Source organism: Acanthochromis polyacanthus, chromosome 17 (genome assembly GCF_021347895.1).
Source record: "Acanthochromis polyacanthus isolate Apoly-LR-REF ecotype Palm Island chromosome 17, KAUST_Apoly_ChrSc, whole genome shotgun sequence".
NCBI classification, from domain to species: domain Eukaryota; kingdom Metazoa; phylum Chordata; class Actinopteri; family Pomacentridae; genus Acanthochromis; species Acanthochromis polyacanthus.
This window is the reverse complement of record NC_067129.1, coordinates 18,856,601-18,876,639: the sequence shown is the minus strand read 5'-3', so window position 1 is coordinate 18,876,639 and position 20,039 is coordinate 18,856,601. Positions and strand designations below refer to the sequence as shown.

General features: G+C 40.8%; 1 protein-coding gene across 1 annotated transcript in view; it reads right to left on the bottom strand.

Annotated features, from left to right (window-relative positions):
• LOC110956308 (protocadherin-1-like) overlaps window positions 1-20,039 on the bottom strand; it is an 83,651-nt gene that overhangs the window by 13,069 nt on the left and 50,543 nt on the right. The window contains 1 exon segment of the mRNA XM_022201684.2: window positions 7,983-8,202. Within this exon segment, the coding sequence (XP_022057376.2) occupies window positions 7,983-8,202 (220 nt within the window).

The window sequence follows — 20,039 nt, the reverse complement described above, 5'->3', positions numbered from 1 at the left end:
TGGCACTATAAATGTTTTAGCACATTAAAATATCATAAATGGACAGGACATACACTACATTACGAGATAATAAAATGAAAATTTAATGCACTGATGGCTAAATTGGGTCATGTATACAGCAGTAGTCTGGGTCTGTCTGTGACCCCGGGTCTGCATGGCTCCCTCTCCTCATTTGGCTCAAACATGGTGACTTTCCAGTGTTATGTTTTAACAATATTGGTCACATTCGTGGTACTTTTTCTGCCAGGTCGATAAGGCTAGTGGAGAGCAAGATCAGAGCAATCGGCCGAAAAGAAGCCATAGAAACAACAGCAACATGCATGAGAAAGAAGTAAGAAGGTGGGGAAATGCATGCAGCAAATGTACAAGAGTAAACATCAGTGTCACATCATTTTTTTTAATTAAAATGTCTCCCCTCACCATCTGTTTTTTCAGTGCCTGTGGTAGCTGTATATTTGATGGGTACCTCATCCCCAGGCTAGATAGTCGTTCAGTAGACAGCGCATCAAGATGAGTGACAAGTTTTGGGGCCTTGCACATGACATGACCATCTGAGAGGGAGCTACCCAAAGGAAAAGTACAAAAAAAAAATAAAAAATCCATAGAATTTTTATTTAAGAGAAAAGAACCTCTGATGATGACCGAGGAATGTCTCTACAACTCGGAGCTAGCAAAAATAAGTCACGGTTTAACAATGAAGTAAAGCACACTCTCTAATTAGGCCAGAGATTCAACAGAAATGCATGGTAGAAGCAAGCTACACCATCATGCAAAATTCTGTTAGAATTACCTACTTTGGGCTTGAGAACAAGGACTCTTAAGGGATAGCTCGCAGAAAGCTTTAAAGTAATTTTGAAAGCCAGAAAATTCTTGAATTGGTGAAGTAGTCACTGAGAGGTGGCACTGATGAAGGAGTCTGTCAAACCCCTGCAAAAAAATTCTGATGATTTTGTGCAACAGGGCAGTAAAATGTCACCTTAAATGTGTAACACTGTAATACACTTGGCCATGAGAATAAGCAAGACTAATTCAAATCATTTTTATTCAGCTTAAGGCATGCAGAATATTGACTGCATGATATACCATGTTAACACAAAACTGCAAATTAAGAATTGATTCTTTCATTGGGGAAAAAAGGAGGGAAAAATGTACTGCTGCTTTCCATTTGGTGCTAAGAGGACATTTTCAGTTTCACTGGACTGTAGTCCTCATTGAGTTTGTAAGGCCTTTGAGCTGCAGTGAATTTTGAGATATCTGTGAGAAAGCCTTAAAGCGAGAGCCGCTCCATTCCTGTGAGACTCACTGGAAATAAGGAAATGCATGTCAGACCCATACAGTACAATTCCAGTCCCTCAAGTGCCATCCATCATTGAAGGGCAGAACACTAGTTAGAGGGAGGTTCGGCGGCTCTCGGTCCCCATCACACTATGATGGAGAGATGACCCCTGGGGCCTTTCTCTGATGCCGGCTTGAACAGACCGACCAACTGAGGTTGAAGTGGAACTGGCCCCTAGCCAGCGTTCTCTCCCCGATGCACAGTGCTCTACCTGCTCTACGAATCACATCTCGGGTGAGACTGGGTAAGACCCACTGAGGGGAACAGAGCTCTGCAACCACTTTCTATTTCTGCCGCCATAATTATCCTTAAAGTTTCCACCTAAGATCCCATGGACCTGCCAGTGGACACTTAGCTAAAACAAGGACCTTGTATAGCCATCAGCGACACCCAGGCTAATTAAGAAATTTTTCTCCATGTGTCTTTGTAAGCGTGCACTTTCTAGCCCAAATTTACACACACATTACCACCTCCAAACCTGCTGCTTCAGCATGCTGCTGCCCAGACTCACTGGCATGGCAAGAGTAGGCTGCATGCTATCCAATTTTTGCCTAAGTACATAGAGCCATCCACTTTTGTTAGAGTAATACATGAGCACATCTAAAGCTTAGGGATACTGGCTTAGGCATACTGGCTCACTCATTCATTTTACAAGCTTAGTGCTAAAACCAGACATTTTCAGTGGCAGCATGGTGTTAAAAGCACTATTTATGGAACCTAATGTGTGCTTATATGCATGTACTTTTCTTTCTGCACATAATTCTGAACACTCATCTGGGTTTTCACCCATGTTATATGCATGTGGATAAGAGCTGAGTAGCTTCTGTAGATCTCAATTAAAATGAAGAGGACTGGGAATCTCTCCCTGGAAAAAATGCTCTAAAGGCCTTCTACTGAATCTCTTATGGTTTTTGCTTTCTCCTTTTTCATTATGTAGGCAACATCTAGAATTTTCTTTTACTATTTCATCAAAAATGTCTCCCTATTCTTTGTAAAAAAAAAAAAAATGCAAGCCAATACCTCAAAAGAAAATAATAAAAATAATAATAAGCACGAAACAAATGAATCAAATTCGAAAGTCATAATAACAATAAAGCAATAAAACATCACTCTATGAACTGAAGCCCAGATAAAATTCAGGTTCTGCCAAAACATGCTATTACCAGTGATGTTACCAGTCTTCCAGTCAGATGGACACAATGATGAAACTGCACAGAAATCACTTTTATGTGTAAAAGAAGGTGGTATGAAATTGAATGCAAGGGGTAGATTTATTGGGATAATGGGACTTCTTTTCAGGTTCCATCTAGATTTCACATACGGCTGCAATCTCAGCCACACGATAAGTCAGTTCACTCTAAGAGACAATAAGCCAATTCCGTACTTTGCTACAGCTAATGGTCTGAGATGTAATAACATGTCCCTTCTGTCACAAAGCCCCTTTCAAAGGTCTGGCCTGTCTGCAGTCATTTGACAAACACTGTTATGTGCGTGGCCAAAGGTTGGGATGAGTGTGCAAGTCTTATTGTTGGTGATCACACAAGTGAAAGCACATTTTCAATTTCAAATTGGGCGAAAGGAAATCTAGACACATTCAAAACTGTGACGTGTTGACACATCATCAGTGCCATTTTGTATTCAGCAGCATTGTCCCATGAAGTCATTTGTAAAGAGCCATAGTTTACCATTGTCTGTGGTGTCAAAGCCTTATCCAGGTTAGAGAGCTTAATTCTGCTCCAGTTAGACTCTTCCAGTGACCTATTTGCTCTGAAATAAAACTACAAACAATTGAGGGGTGACAAACAGCAGCAGCTAATGTGAACAGAGCATAATGCGTGTGCTAGAATGAGCTTATGATTATAGGCATATTACTCATGACAGTTTGCCTCAGGAGATCACCTGTAAGGACTGTTTTTCCCACAGAAGCCTCCACAAAACTGCCAGACCCATGACTGACCTGTCCCTTCTCTGGGGGGTGGCAGCTTCAGCAGTGGCTGGCAGAGGCCACGGTGCTGGTACAGGCTGGCATGGTCCACTCCGTTCAATAGTACTAACAGGCAGGGACACTGACAAGGCACAATTACATCTGTTTGAGGAAACCCACACCCCTGCATCAGCACAGTATCCTTGCACCCGGGCTGAGGCCCAAGCTGGCACTCATGGACAAACAAGCCCCATTAGATTGACATCCTATCTCTCATGGTGCACAATGTCTTCTCTTGCATCTTTATTTGGTAAAATATTTCCTCATGCTTTGTACACACAAACCAGGTGTCCACAGGAGACCCATAATCTTAAAGCAGTAATGGCTAAACAGCAGAACCCTGGATGATACTGATATGGCAGGCACTGAAAGCAGAGGAAAACCCCTGACGGGAATTCAAACGGAACAAATATATGACGCTATGTGCATCATCTGCGAGATCTAAGGCAGGAAAATCAGACAGCATCACTAAAGAACCTCATTATCATGCAAATGCCATTTATTCCATTTTATCTCAACCTTCTCAATAGCCCATATGGCAGTGAGTCCGCACAGAGGAAGACACAGGGAGACCTCATGCTGGGCAAGCGGCCACATCAAAATTCCTCCATCTGTGGCCAATTGAGTTTGTGTGCGTGTGTGTGCTTGAGTGTGCACATGCTAGAACCCGTCTTCAATCCACCTGTGTTGGTGCTGGCCCTCATATCACAGCCAAGATGCCGAACCACTGATCCCTGAAAGAGTGATTACTGTCTAGGTTGGACCGGACGCAACGAGATTGCTGGTCAAACTTGTGTCCGAAGAAGAGAGAGTGGGCCTGTCATGGATCTCAAAAGACTCATGCCCAGGGTTCTGGGGCAGCGGGAGGTTAAACTATTTATGTTATGTTACTTCAGGTGTGTGCTGTGGCTCAAAATACAGTCAGTGGTTTTGGCTCATGCTGACAAAAATATATAAAGGAAAAAAAAACACACACAAAAAAATATATATCGAAGGGAATAAAAAATTCTAGTAAATTAAATCAACTCAAGTAAGCTCAAGGAGTAAAGATGCCTGATGTCATCCTGTACAACTGATATTTTATAAACATGAAATACGGATTCTGCTATTTTCATACTGATGTCTCTTTACAAGTTCTCAAAATTACGCAATACATATATCAAAGCTCCAAAATGATGAATTTTCTCAGGCAACTAATCAGTAATAAATATTGTAAATCAGTCTGACATCATCACTAATCAAAATCTGCAGTGTCTGAGATTCAGCTGATGGACTGATGGGGGGCACAGAGCCCAGTCATTGGTCTTCCTCTGATTTCAATGTGGATGACAAATTCTGCATCTTGACAGCAAGCAGACATACAAGATAAGCAGTTTTCATGCTTTCTGAAGCAATCAATTTAAAGGGAATTACAGAGCTCAGTGATTACGATGAGAGTCTATTAAAGTAAAATAGCAATGTAATCAAAATGATTTAGAGATTTGGGGTGTGCTGCAACACCCTCTACTGCAAATAAATACATGCATGCATGCAGGTGCACGTACGCACACACACGCACTCACGCATGCATGCGCTGCATCTCCAGTGGACAAACAGTTCTGATGAGATTAACTAACAGTTGTGCAATGTGCGCGCCACACGCGTGAACACGAGAGTGGAGAATACACATGGGGAAACTGAAATGGAGTGCACTCTAACACAGCCTGAAGACAAGAATTAGAAAAAGTGGGAGGAGGGAGCAGCTGCTCAGGCATACGGAAAAGGAACTCCAGAAATTAATTGCTGCAGATCAGGCAGCATACATGTCATATATCAGGAATTTTATTACTGTAGTTTGAATCTACTCTTAATTCCAAAGCCAAGAACCATAAGGGAATATGTTGATGTCTACTTCAGTGAACCAGAGAGACTTGTTATAGACCACAGACACACTTTCCTTTCTGCTACCCGGTCCAATAAAGCAAGGTCATATTACCCCAGTCTGTGAGAATTTTCAAAGGAACAGCATTTAGGACAAAACAAAAAAATCTCCACTGGATATAGACTAATAATTAATCATTTCCACTTCTGGCACTACTATTGTTTATAGTACTATCTTATAAATAAATAAGCTGCATGGTTGAGGATGCAATCAAACTGAGATTCCCACTGGGCCCAGACTCAAGAAGTTGATCTAATACTAGTTTAATAGAGTAAAGTTCTGACTGAAGCCTTAATTGCATTTAACAGCCAAACTAAGATGGATTTTGTTCTCAACTGTGGGCCAGTGACAATCTTTCTAAATGTAGATTTGCCCGTGTCAAAGTTCAACTTGTACAACAAAACGCACATCCATGTCAATATTTCCCAAGCCCTGTGATGCAAAGGCTGACAGTCAGAGGTTCATATATAGTGCTTTATCCAACTTAAATGGAGTGACACATCATGCTCACCTCCCCATTTTTTGCCTGTCAGTCATCTTTACTGCAATGAATAAAGCTCTGCACCAGTACAACCTGACACTCTGTCACTCAAATGCTTAAAAAAAAAGACTTCACGTCACTATTCAGGTGGAGCAGGGGAGGAATTCCTCTGTCTCATTTGATTTTTCTGTCTAATCTTTCATTTTATGTGGGCTTGCTGTTATCTCCCTGAAGTGGGAATCACATTTTAATTAGGTCTATCCTTGGTTAGCAGTTCATCTTTGCATCTCCCTGTCCTATGTGCTCATCCTATGGGCTTTGCTTCCTTGTCAGAGACTGTTAGTCCCCGCTCCCTGTCACAATCTAACATCTCCCCCATCTTGTGCCACCTTTTCATTCTTTAACTGCTCCATCTCCACTCACAATCTTGTTCTCCCACCGCTGACAACAAAGAGCACCCCGTCTCACAAAAACCTGTGTTCTGCAGATGGGAAAAACACAATAAACAGCTGCAAAAATAAAAAAAAAAGAAAAAGAAAGTGCATGTATTAAATATTGTAGGAGCAGAAAGAAAATGGAAATAGTCAACTGTTGGTTGGTGGACTATCAACAGCTAGCCAGTGTATAGAGTGACTAAATCTATATAATAAATAGGATGCTAAGCAATCTTTGACCTCTTTAAGATCAGAGGCAACTGCAGTATTGGCAAGACTTCTCTGCTGCATATCCACCACCCACTCAGTTCCTGAACTGTGGCGTTACTAAATGACACAAACAAATATGCATTTGCAACAGAGATGAATAAACTAACTAATGAGACCAAACAAAATTGTCTAGTAAAGACGCAATGCATCATACTGCAAGAAGCCATACTAATAATAGAATTTTATCATCTGCTGCTTTGGCGTGACGGTGACACATTTTAGCCTTTGATCCTGCAATGTTTTGCAACTTGGGAGTGCTTGAGCTTGAGAATACGCTTTTTTTTCTCCCTCCTCTCTTCACTTACAAAAGCCAGAAATCTCTCTGCACTCGTGATGCACAGTCCCGCTGATAATAGATACATCTGTGTCTTTCTCACTCACAGTGTGACAACATAACTGTCAGTGTTGATTAGCAGCTCTATCGGGCCCTCGCTGATACGTTACCCCCGTTTTGAGCGGGGCAGTGAAAGCCTGACTGTTTAAATCCATACCTTATGCGCATATAAAAGAGCCGTGCAAGCTTTTGAGATGGAAACCACATTAATACAACAAACTAATGATATGCAAATATGAAGGGAAGGGTGAGACATTGGAGGTGAGCGGAGAAATATCGCCAAGCTAAAGTGTCTGGTCCAGAGAGCGGTGCAATGCGAAATACTATAATACCTGGAAATGCACCATGTGAATCACTTATCATAGCGTGTTACAAGACAGGTAATGGATTATGTTTGGCAGCTTAAGGCAGCAAAATTGTTATTATGATACACAGTTCACAGAACGGCAGTTTAGCTTTGGCTATGAATTTTTTTTTTTCTAATACGGACCTATGCTGAGGCCATCAGCGTTCAGCCTGTGGATTGATTACCGAGCCTAGAAATTATGGCACCTGTACACCTAAGCTGCAGTGTAACCCGCGTCCAACTAGAAGCAAGGAAATGCTTAGAGTAAACACAGTGTTGTCTGCACAGATGTCATGGTTCAGATTTATTTAGAGGGCAAATGCTCCATTAGTTGGGCTTTTTAATTAGCACACTTGTGAGAGAGGGTCATTAAGGATGTCTGACAGAGGACCTGCTGATGAGGGGGATGGAGACACTGCTTACTCTGGCCCTGACACCACACACACCTACACACACACACCTACACACACACACACACCTACACACACACACACACCTACACACACCTACACACACACACACACACACACACACACACACACACACACACACACACACACACACACACACACACACACACACACACACACACACACACACACACACACACACACACACACACACACACACGGGCACAGATCTGCTTAAAAACCAATAACATTCCACACAGTCATCGACAAACACAGCAAGTCGACGTCACGAGTGCCACAACATTTCCACTCCGAAATGGCCACAGAGCACAAACAAATCTCCCACAAATGTCTCCATCACCAGTAACACCACACACACACACAACAAGAGCCTTTTCGAGCCATTTACATTTAAATAAATATTCATAAAGCAAGGAGCCAGAATGGTGGGGGAATGTCATTGTACCGTTTTCCGGGTGTTCGGTTTCGCCAATGCTGCCATCTGGAGTGGTTCTCTCATAGTGGTCCTCAGGCAGGGTCAGGGGTCCGATGCGGGGACCAGACGATGACTTGCTGCTGGGAGTCTCCGATTCCTCCAAGCCGCTGTCATAGTAGCTGTGCTGAGAGGCATCCTGCAGGTCCTGCACAGGATTGGTGGTGGAAAAGGTCACTCGCCGATGGGGATGCTAAAGAACAGAGAGACACAACAAATGGATTTCTTCAGCAATTTTTTTTTTTTTTTTTTTATGGCTACATTTTTCAGCCACGCTTTTCCCTTTTGCTTGACACATCCACTATGATTTTGTGGTAAAAGTTGCAGCTTCAAACTCGCCCATTTAAGACTACCGTCTGAAATCAGCTGGCCTTATAAAGTTCACTCTTCAAAAGTCAGAAAATAGTATTAAATATTAAATACTCTTTAATATTAAATAGTCTTTTGCACTATTATTATTCTGAGGATTATATAAGGTAGAAGTATATGAACGGGGTGAGGTTATTGACTTCAATAATAAGAGGCTGTAAATTAGCAGCAGCAGAAACTGAGACAAAAGTAGAATATTTTCCTCATTGCATGACAAAGTTTCAACATCTAAATATGGGGCATGCATTTAAATATGCTGTATAATACTGTCCTCTATATGAAAGGAATAATCAAAAGCTGTAAGCATATGCAGTATATAATACCTATATAGATGTACTATATGTTCCAGAGCTTGTGTTTCTCGAAATACCAAAAAAATATTTAAGGAAGGAATCCCAGTATTTTTGATACTGCAGATTATAATATCAATTTTTTCCACCATATCTAAGATAATCAAGAAGCAGTTTATCAATCCAGGGTACCAAATGGCATTTCATTTCCTATCTTATCAAGAGCTCCAGAAGGAGGTAGAATATAGTATATAAGTCCAGGATAATAACGCTAGCTAACATTAGCTAGTGCATAAGTGTCGTGTGCATTATAGTGAGACATTTTAACAAATTTACAGAAGTAAATGTTTATTCGTATTTATAGATGCAGCCTACATATGGAGAAATTCCTATGTATCATGTGGATGAAATGTCTATATATTCATATGTAAATAAAAGCAAATATTACAAAACAAGCGTCACATGGGCGGGGCAGAAATTGCGTGTACAAAAAAGCATTATTACTGCTGTTATGATCATTATTAGTCAGACAAAAGTTTCATTTTCTACATCTGCCACTGCCAAATGAATTCTGATGACAATGATTGGTACACTAATCAGTAGCCCCAGTGAGCTACTTCCTATCTCCATATTTTAATATTTCTCTTTCCCCAGCTTTTGATGTTTAACTGAGCAGAAAGCCAGACGATATTTCCGCAATTTAACTAAAAAGGAATCCCCGAGAAGATCTAAATAAGACTAACAAAAAAAAAAAGAACAAAACACAGCACTGGAAATATGTCGTTTGTGACAGGCGCTATTTTGCCTGCATTAGAATGTGTCATTAGATCTGCTTTCGCCGTCGCACGCTGATGAAAGAATGAGAGAGCAAATGAATGAATGACGGCATGAATGAAAATACTGATGAAAACCTAAATTTGATAGCTTAAAGAGGAGCAGAACAACATATAATAAATCATTCGAGATCACACCCTTTATCAAATTGAATGGCTTGTAAATACAGTTAGGAGACCATTAAATTTCCTTTTCCAAAGATCAGTTTACTAATGGCTACTTACCACCGATCCACAACAGAAAGATGACTCCTCACAGCGCACATGCAACCACACCCCCACCCCCACACATGAGCACCTCTCGTAAAAGTCAGGAAAGCACTGATACAGCAGAACAGGCCTGCCTCTGCTACACGAGTCAGCCCCGATCAATACCACGGGTCTGCTCTTTCTACCATTCAACCACTTTTCTGGCAAACAAATCCATGCTAGAAATCACTCAAACCATCAGCTTTTTAGTACACGCACACCAGACGCTGAGAAATGCTTTTAGAGTGCAGGTAAGTGCAATCAACACCATGTTCTCAATACCGTAACTGAGATTCAAAATGTTTCCAGAAAACTGTTCTTCTCCCCATCATCGGAGCCTGTCATATTTGTCTCCCTGCACAAAAGCATCTCTTGGACCTTCGTCTGAATAACGTTTATTAGAGTTCTGGGGTGCACTGTGTTTTCTCCCCGCAGTGCTACTACACCACCGCATCAATAAATCATACAGAAGATAGAGCAAGAAAGCTGCCTTTAACTTCTTGGTTAGCTGTAGCATTGAATGAAATTTGAGCGAAATTTTCAAACAGCAAAGATGCTCGAAACATAAGAAAACAGTGATGTTTTTATGTCTTTGTTTCACATTGTGATTTGTATAAGAAAAATAGGGCATTGGGAGGTTTGTTTTCTTTCTATTAACGATGCTCTTTGATTGGTACATCTGCACACAAAACATTTTTAACAGAGAAAATGTTCTTTTCAGCTATGTGTGGAACTGAAAATACAAACTGAGCACACACGATGCATCGTTACTCAAGGAGAATTAAAATTATGCTAATTGATCTAATTTAAGTTCTGAATATACAGTTATGTGAAAATAGATTAATGGTCATTCTCAAAGCGCATCTCCTCCATTATACCAGGTGACGATGAGTCCTACTTTCACTTCAGGAGTATTTCAGGAAATTTGCTGTTGATTGGAATTATTTCTTCCAATGGTGCATTCTTTAAATGTGACTGGCCATTTCTTCGGCTCCACAACTGTTTTAAATGTGCGGGGGGGCATTTAGTTGTTCAAATATGGATTCTTGCTTAAACTTATCCTCAAGGCATCACTCCAGAGAGTCAGCATGTTTCCTGAGTATGATAACTAGCTAAGGCTGTGGAGATGGGAAATAGATTCTCCTTTTAGTCAGAGCACAAATCCTTTGCCAGGCCTTGGGGGCTGCAGGGATGTGGCAAGACGGAAGGATGGAAGGGGAGGCTGAGCAAGAATGGGGAGCTGGTCAGGCAGACACGGACGGCGCTTTGGCTAGAGGGGACAAGCAGAAGGATAAGATTCTGGGAGACTGGAGGCGGGAGAGAGGGATTGTTTGGGCATTGTTGTAGGAGTAAGAAGCTATGGGGCTGAGAATGAAAGAGGAGACATTTATGATGACATCTGAATTCATGACCCCATTTAGAGTGGGCTAAAATGGCCTCGTTTATAATAACGCAATCCCAAAGCAGATGGAAAGATGCAGCAGGATTTTGTCTTTACAAGAGGACCACGACACATTTGAAAGTAGCAATAAACGGCAGGCATCCTCTGCCTACATACAGCCCCATTTTTTTTCTGTCAGAATGCCAAAAATATTATTGATAATTCGCTTTAACGGAAAAATGTAAAGCCAAATACAATTACAGATAAATATTTATATTCAACATTGATAGAAAAGGACATAGATAATAATGCTGCTATTTCTCCCTGTTATTACTGTATGCATCACATGACCATGATTCTGTTGCATACAATTCCTCTTTTTACTCAGTCTGACACTGCATCACATTAATGAAAAACAGCTGCTTGTGTATGTCCACCTGTTTACTTCAAGCTATTTAAGACCATATATATTACACTTACCTACACCCTGACCACCCTAACAGCTTACAGCCAGGATGCCTTGAACCTCATGCACTTGAAAAACAGCTCACAGAATGACAGCCTGTTCCTATATTTCCTGTCTGCCATCTCACAAAAGGTTGACATTTTTTTTTTTTTTTCTGGAATCCTCCTGGAAACAGGATTCCTGTGGGATTCACACAGGATAGGAGTCCATTTCACTATTCATCACATGACTGGGACAGGACAGGCAAGAAAAACAAAGGAAAGGGCAGGAATCATAACGACAATAGGTCAGATTTTAGGTATAAATATGCAGCTTTAGTATACAAATAAACATTATTATCTTCATTTTGAACACAACGTGATAGCTTCACTGTCTAATATTCTTCTTTTTTAGTCTTCTTTTTTAGTCCTGTCTGCAGTAGTGGCTGGTTGCTGGTTAGTTGCAGCCATTTGATCGGAGCATGACGTGTGTGGATTGATAACGCATAGTGCAGCCACCCATGGAGTCGCAGTCAGATTCAGGAAAGACAGCATAGGGACCCCTGACCAATGGGTTACTTTTTTTTGAACCCTTTAGAGGAGGCATTTTTTGGTATTTGGACTTCGGGAATATAACACAATATTACTATAAATGAACCAGTGTCCGTTGCACTACCAATATACTGGCACAATGGGTAAATAAATTAAAAAATGTCAAAGAGAATGTAAAGTAATCTAAGAAAAGTATGGCAGAGACCATCAAGATCATTGCATAGAGATGACTGTTATGTATTTCACATTTCTAAAAAGGTTTTGGTAAGTTACAGAAAATAAACTTTATACAAAGAAGGTAAAGTGTTAATTCTGCCATTTTTTTTACGTCTATATGTACACATTCAACTGAAAGGGAGCCTTTTCCTTGAATTTTAGAGGGACAATATGCCAAATTAAAAGGTCTTATCAGTGAAAACAAACAGCAAGGAGAAAATGTATGCTGAAAGCCTTTTGATGTGCTTGAGTTTGAGGTGGTTATGCAAGCTCAGGGTACTCACTGTTAATTAACAGAACTATTGATGTAACATAAAAACGTCTATACGAAAAGACATTTGAGTTCATGAGCGCCGCACCTTCTCTCTGTCTCATCCTTCCATTGATTTCCCTAAGCCAACATATAGTACATGCACACGCGCACAGTACAGTTTGAAGCTGGAAGGTTGATTTGTCAGGATTGGATTGCTTTTATGTGATAAATTGGTAAATTCATCAGATGAAATATATCAAATATCAGCGGTACGCAACAACATTATGACATAACTTAGCTTGAAAGGAGTGCTGCTTATGGTTGAAGTGATAAAGAGTGAAATATAGTGAAGGAGTGCATTTTAGGTTATGCTGAGACTGGCAGTCCACATTATATTTTTGGCACATTGCATAGAATAAATATTTCATTCATCAAATGGGATTTAAACTAAATTCCTGAGGGGGTTGAAATTTGATTTTAAAAAAGCCTGACTTTCAAGCTATTCCTCACATCAATTTCTATTTGACACATACCAGTGACGTCACATCCAGAGAGCTGTTAGCTCGGTTAGCTGCTTGCAATTGCTGCAAAAAAAAAAAACATATATCAACCACCTCTGTCTCTAATGTTGTCTGCTGTGATGGAGGACTTCTGCACTGAGACTAGATATTGCTATGGTGTGAAGAGTGAGAGGATGCATCTCCATTATTCACCCAGCCTGTGGCTCGCTGTTTTGTCTCTGTAGTGGAAAAATGCACCACCAGTTTGTGAATGTACTCACGCCTATGTCGTTTCCACAGCAACTGACGCAGATGGGTTACCATTAATGGTTATATTTAATCACTTGCAAATCACAGTCTGGACAGCCTGTCCTAAGGATTGGATTTGAAATAAAAAAAGTAATGTGTTTGCCTGCAGCTGGAATGAAGGAATAAAAAGAGATTCCTGGGGCAAATGGCTGTGCCTAAGCAACAAGGACAGCATTTTGGAGACTGTGAAGCATCTCTATTGCCACTGCTGATTTGCACTACTGATCCCTGATGGGACAGCAGACCCCACCACTGTTGTGCGCTCACATTGCACTGAGTCCCCGGTCCATTGTGAATGCCCCGGAGCTACCTGACACCACTCTGCCGTCAGGTGCCCCGTCATCCAGCCAAGCCTCACTGATTGCCAGTGCACAGGGCTGCTGGTACTTATGCAGATGGGAAAGCTCTTCCATCTTCTCTGCCACTTTTCAAGCAGACTCCCAGCAGAGTCGCAGGTGAGTTTGGTTTTTGTTCCTCTGTCTTGCGCTTCCAAGTGAGCATTTGTGTTTTGATTGATCCACAAGTGAACATTTGGCGATCTAGATGGTGACGCCATTGTGTGGATGTTGAATACATTGTAATGTACTGCCTAGAAAGCGGAGGCTTAGTAGAAAATAGTGTCAAGGCAATGAGGTAGAGGTGACAATTAGCATAATAATAAAGTGCATTGAACAAACACATGCAACAAAGGATTGCATTAATTATTATTAATGTTACTACTACTACTATTATTATTATAGTCGTGTGATACTCTGGTGGTTTTAATAACCATACATTCTTTAATATCTAACCTTAGATTTAAAGCTTGGGGATGCATCTAATCTTTGAGGCCTGAATCTCTGAATTTTAAGCCAACGTGGCTGACACCCTATTTATGTCACTCTGATTGCATCTTCATTTATGCTTCTTTGCCAGCTAAAACATGTCTGGATCACAGTCAAATATTGCATCATTCTTAGGAATTATTCATAAAATAATCCCTAATCAATCTAGTCACCCATTTACTTCCAGTGATGAAAGATGGCGTGTTAGATGGGTATAGAGTAGCAAAAATAGACATGGCACTTGCAAAAAAACATAATCCAGATTTGCCACTCTATATTTCATTGAGATGCTGGGACAATGTTATTTTCCCAAAAGCTATGATAATCAACAACAGAACAAGCAACCCAACATGGTATGTTAAGTACAATCTCTTGCTCTTTTCCATGCCCAATGGGTAACAATGTATTTGTCACAGTTAGTTTGCTGCCAAATATGTCTATTTAAATTTTTTATTACACAGAAGTATTGTTCAAGCTGAGTCACTGTGGCCACTAAAACATGTTGAATATTGAGAATTCTACTTGGAAGAGAAAAGCACCACAAGAGCCGGAGTTTCATAACTTTAAAGATGACACATGAACGGGGAATAATGAACTAAACACAATCACTGCCACATTGCAGCCTCTTGGATGCAATTTGTGAGTGGAAAATACAGCTTCTGCAAAGACAGTTAGGGAGCAGTATCTTTTCTTCTAATAACAGTAAACTGGTAGAATGGGAGGCTTCAGAAGCCGAAGAATGTGGGCTATATGTTTCACACAGAGACAGGTGGAGACAAGGGAACACATAGGGTTATGAGCAGAAGCTGCGTTTCGTTTAGTTTACAATGGAGGGCTTTTAACCAGTTGTGAAGCCAAACAGCAATAGTGTTCTCTCCTGGACTACCCTCAAGTTTTCAAGCTGGAGGGAACCTATGTGGCCCTGTTTATCAATCCTGAGCTGAGGTATATCGTGTGTGTACTGGTGCTGGAAGCCAGACTTTTCCTATTGAATCACAGTTATGTGTCTCTCTGATATTATGAAATGGGTTTTCTGCCCATGTTAAAGGAAACGGCTGATGTCTCAGTGCCCCTGTGATATGAAAAATTCAATTTAAAAGGATGAGAGAAAGAATGGTGCACGGCCTATTTTCATTCCCTCACACTGAGAGATATGAGAATGATGTTCTATTGTGTGGAGGAAATGATGCCAATCGTACTGCAGAGAAATTCCTTCATAATTCAATTCAATTTCTTCTAAATCCCAATGGCAAGCTCCTCTGCCAAAGAGCGGCAGAATGACAGAGACAAAAAGGGAGGGCTAGAGACTAAGATGGAAGAAGTAGGACTAAAGATTGAGACTGAAACAATGGAGGAATGGAGACGGAATTACAGAGCGCAGCCACACTTAACGAAAGGTAAGAGGGGGAGAAGGGAATACAAAGAGGAGGGGCAGTGGACAGAAGAAAACTGTTTTAGTAATAATTAATTTTGATCACTGTGGCATTTTAAGTATAGCCAACACATTTTCTCTAATTACCTCTCTGCAGCATGTGACAGAATCAGAGAAAATCATTATTTTGTTGAGATCTAACAGGACTAACTTCTAATTTCTGTAAAGTAGTGTTCAAACTGGTGAATCTGTGTATTGTAAACGTACAGCATACACATCTTGCGTTATTTAAAGTGTAGCATTAGTTACAAAATGCGCATCTTTGATAGCCTGGGAGAGTTCCCCAGTGTGGGACCAAGAATTTCCATTTAGTTACAGGGTTTGTGAGTACATCCTGGCTCTGGCATTTTGGGCGTGTATGCAGGAATCAATGAGCTGCTGCCTCTGAAGGCACAGAAAAAATGAGCTGCACCAACAAATATGACAATGAAGAAGTACACCTCTCAGTGTATGCAGCAAGCATAAAACCATAAAGACTGAAGCAGTTGCAAAGGAAATGCATATGGAACTGTTTTTATTTTCCATTCTACCATTATGTCCTCCATTCTCATCCCATCCACTGCTCTCTCTCTCCCTCTCTCCCCCTTTCCCCTCTCTTTCTCTCTCGACACACACACCCACACACACACACACAGTTGTTTTTGTAGGTGCAATAGCTCCGAGGCAAGCAGCGTGGAATTGGAGTCTTCAAAGAGTCTTGGATTATCAAAGAGACACAGCTACCAGAAAACTAGGGGACACACTGGAGAGGGGGAGGGAAGAACATAAGCGTAAGGCGGGGAGGGGGAAAGAGTGCAGTGGAGTCAGCATGGGTTTGGGTGGAGGATGAAGTGATCAGACAGGGGAGGGGTGGGGGCGAGGGGTGGATAAAGACCAGAAGTCCCTTTGTTCGCGTACTGTAAATGGAGAGGGAAAAAAAGGCTGGAGTGAATGCATTAAAAAACAATCACATAGACCTTAATGGTCTTGATAGGCAAGATTGGATTTGCATTCTTCACTGTCTGTGCTGGAGTATTTTTTTGTTCCCTACACGGAGAATTTCATTTAAATGGGAGCACTGGCCTTGAAATACCATAATGTTGTCACAGTAAAACCAAGTATTACTGCAGCAGGACCCACCAAGTGTGAATATAGCTGCCACATCTAATGACAAATCTGACTGTTCTTGCCATTCCATATGACAGGATGTGGGAGTGCTGGTGTGAATGCATCACCCTCCGACAAAAAGCTCTCCGTCAGCCCCTCTGTCCCACGATGAGCTATGGATGTCTTTTTTTTTCCATTACAAGAACACTTCTCACTATAGAACACATTTCAAGTGAGTGTACGAAACGGATTCTGGTCGTTTCGCTGCTGTCAACCGCGGGGCATCATCCAGCAATGATCCTGTCCCACTGCCACCGCTACCACAGATAAACCTCCTACCTTCACTGACCCGGTTTGAACTAAATTAGGTTCGTTTAGCGTCTGATGAGAGCGTAAAATGCTTTGAGCACACAATGTCAAAAACAAATCATAGTCTGAAAAGTAATCTTCTTCTCTGCACAACTCTTCTTGGGAAACTTGCGAGAATAATAGGGTTCACTCTGCCTGCACCCATTTGGTAATTTTGGGCCTTGCTGGGACTGCACTGCTGGTGCAGTCATTTGTTCTGACACAGGAAGAAGAGTGCAGCGGAAAAGTTGCATCTTTGCCAAACAAGTTGCTGAACTCTTTGTCAAGACAGGTCACATGTGGACATGCTCTGTGCTCTTTTAATGACATTTTTTAATGAAGTCATACACGCACGTATCAGCATGTGTCCTGTTTCCAAGCCACAGTTACTGATATGAATGAAGAACACAACACCTGCCAAGTACAGCAACTGCACAGCAGACTGGGATATTGTAACATTTTCATCCTCTAATAATCAGATTATTCTTTTGTTTGTGCTTCAGTCAATTCGCAATTGTTTTGTCAATAGCAAAGCAATTCTTTGAGTTTGTGTGGGTGCAACGTTACAGTTAATATAGATACATAATGTTCACAGACGGTCAGAACTGGTTCATAATACACAATATATTTTTGGTTAATTGGTATTTTGCTAACATAATGAAATATGATGATGGAATGGGGAAACACAAATGCAATATTCTTTGGTGTCAGGAGAGATTTGGAAGCAAGGGATAAGCTTTGGGGAAGCCAGAGAAAGGATCAGTGGTGAAACTTAATTGGGAAGGGCACAGGATTAAAATTTTTGATTGGTTTTTGGGTTTAGATGGTGATGCCTTTCTACTGACACTCTCATTGTCTTAAACTGTGGGGACTAAATATGCAAATATGAATGAGCTAATAGGGCTAAAAGAAAGAATTTAGTTTTAGGCACAGGGCTTTGCCGGCAAAGTGCTACCAGACACAGTGGAAATGAATCAATGTCCAAAACAGGTTAAAATGGAGAGAAGAAAGGAGTCAGGGGAACATAAAGACGGAAAGTGACTGCAGGAGCTTTTTGCTGCCACAAAGGAAAGGAAAACATAATTCCTTTGGCCATTCAGCTACAAGTGAAGATCAATTTTCCACTTTTAGGGGTCAGAAGTTACTGTTATTTGATATCTCAAGTGCTTTCATTGGGATAATGTTGTGTTTTAATCATTTTTCTGCAATACCCTGAATGATGAGTCATGAGATTGGGACGTTAAATGTACATTTATTCATTTGTCCATCATTTGCATTTTATTATTCAATATAAGGAGAGTACTGCTTTATTTTCTCTGAGGGCTTATATTTGCACTGACTCATTCAAATTTAAAGGTTCGTCAGTTTTTCCTCCCTCCTAAAAAAAATTCTCTTTTTGTGTTGATCTGCTGACCCACACATTAACACTCTCTTGGAGACCAAAGTATATTTGCAGCCTAAATAATTTCTAGCAGCCACAACAGCAGTTGCATTTAGAAAAGAACTGTTGTAAATTAGAGTGGCTACATTGTAACTTGGAAGCAGGCCAGCAGGGTACAGGGCAAGTCAGAAACAGAGAGGGCTCTGGGAAGTAGACAAATGTTTAGAAACCCGCTGTTTAAAGCAGAAAAGCAAGTTTTTGTTCTCAGTAGAATGAGGGCTAAACTGTGATTCTATATAGTTTCCTTTAATAAGCATATAAGATGTAATGCATAGTATACAGTATGGCTTATATGCTTTTTTAAAAAACAACGGGTAAAATGGAAACACTCCAGAAAGCAGCAGTTCTTTTAATATTATGTACTGTCTGCCGTCGTCATAACTAAGGATTCACATCCTCACACATGAAAAACACACTGACAGTGATTTTAATGCTTACAGAAATTGGTTTCAACTTAAAATCTGACACCATCTGACCCCAGCGGGATATTTTCGGAGGCATATATTTGCACCGTGTGACTCTGCACCTCTAAAACAAGAACATCACTTGCCTCTTTTGTTAAGCTCCTCTGGAGAGACATTCTGTTCTCCACTGGTAGAGAGTTCACAGCTTTTTACGGGAGTGAGAGGAGCTGATTTTATCGACTAAGATAGAAGCCCTTGCCACAAATATGATATGCAATTTATCCTAATTAGGCCCTCATTATCGTACTGCAGGTAAAAAACATTTCGTTGGTCTAATGTTACAAACTTGAGCCAACATCCGTGTTTGAACTTTAAAGCAGAGTCCCTTGATTTTCGATGCCAAAAGCAGGAGAAAACAAATTTTTACATAACTGTCTGGAACTGGCCCCAAAGTTTGTCAGATCACATCTGGTCATGCTCTATAATGTTGCTGAGAACACAATTTGGCAGCTTTGCAAATTGCAGTATGTGTGTGTGTTTGGCCCATGGGTTCAGAGCCCTCTAATGGTCAACTGCAGCTACATTTTTTATCTAAATAAATGTCCCAAGGGCAAGTTTCCAATTCAATCTCCAAGAGCTGTGGTGCTAAACAAAACTGAATAAAAGGCAAACAGAATATAAAGGCAATACTTTAAAAGAAAAACATGAAAAGGAAGAAAGTCAACGGACCCATTTCCTGCTATGCTAACAGTAAGGAGAAGAAGGAACCAGCTCATTTGGAGTGTTGGCATGTATGAAATAAAATATTGTTTCTTTTTTTTTTACCAAAAGTTTGGGCATTTTTAGTATCAGTCCACAGATTTGCCTGGCATACTTATGACTGATATCTACACCTTCACATACATTTTCCATTTGTTTAGCCTCGCAAGCAGTTGCTTCAAGTTCTGTGAGGCCAATCAATATTTACTGTTTTTAAGCCCAGAGTAGAAGTTGCACCGTCACCACACCTTAATAGCTGTCTGTGGGCCAGTATACACTTTGTCACAGTGTAGTCATGTCAGCAAGGAATGGTAAGCTCAGTTGAACAAGGTTTATGACA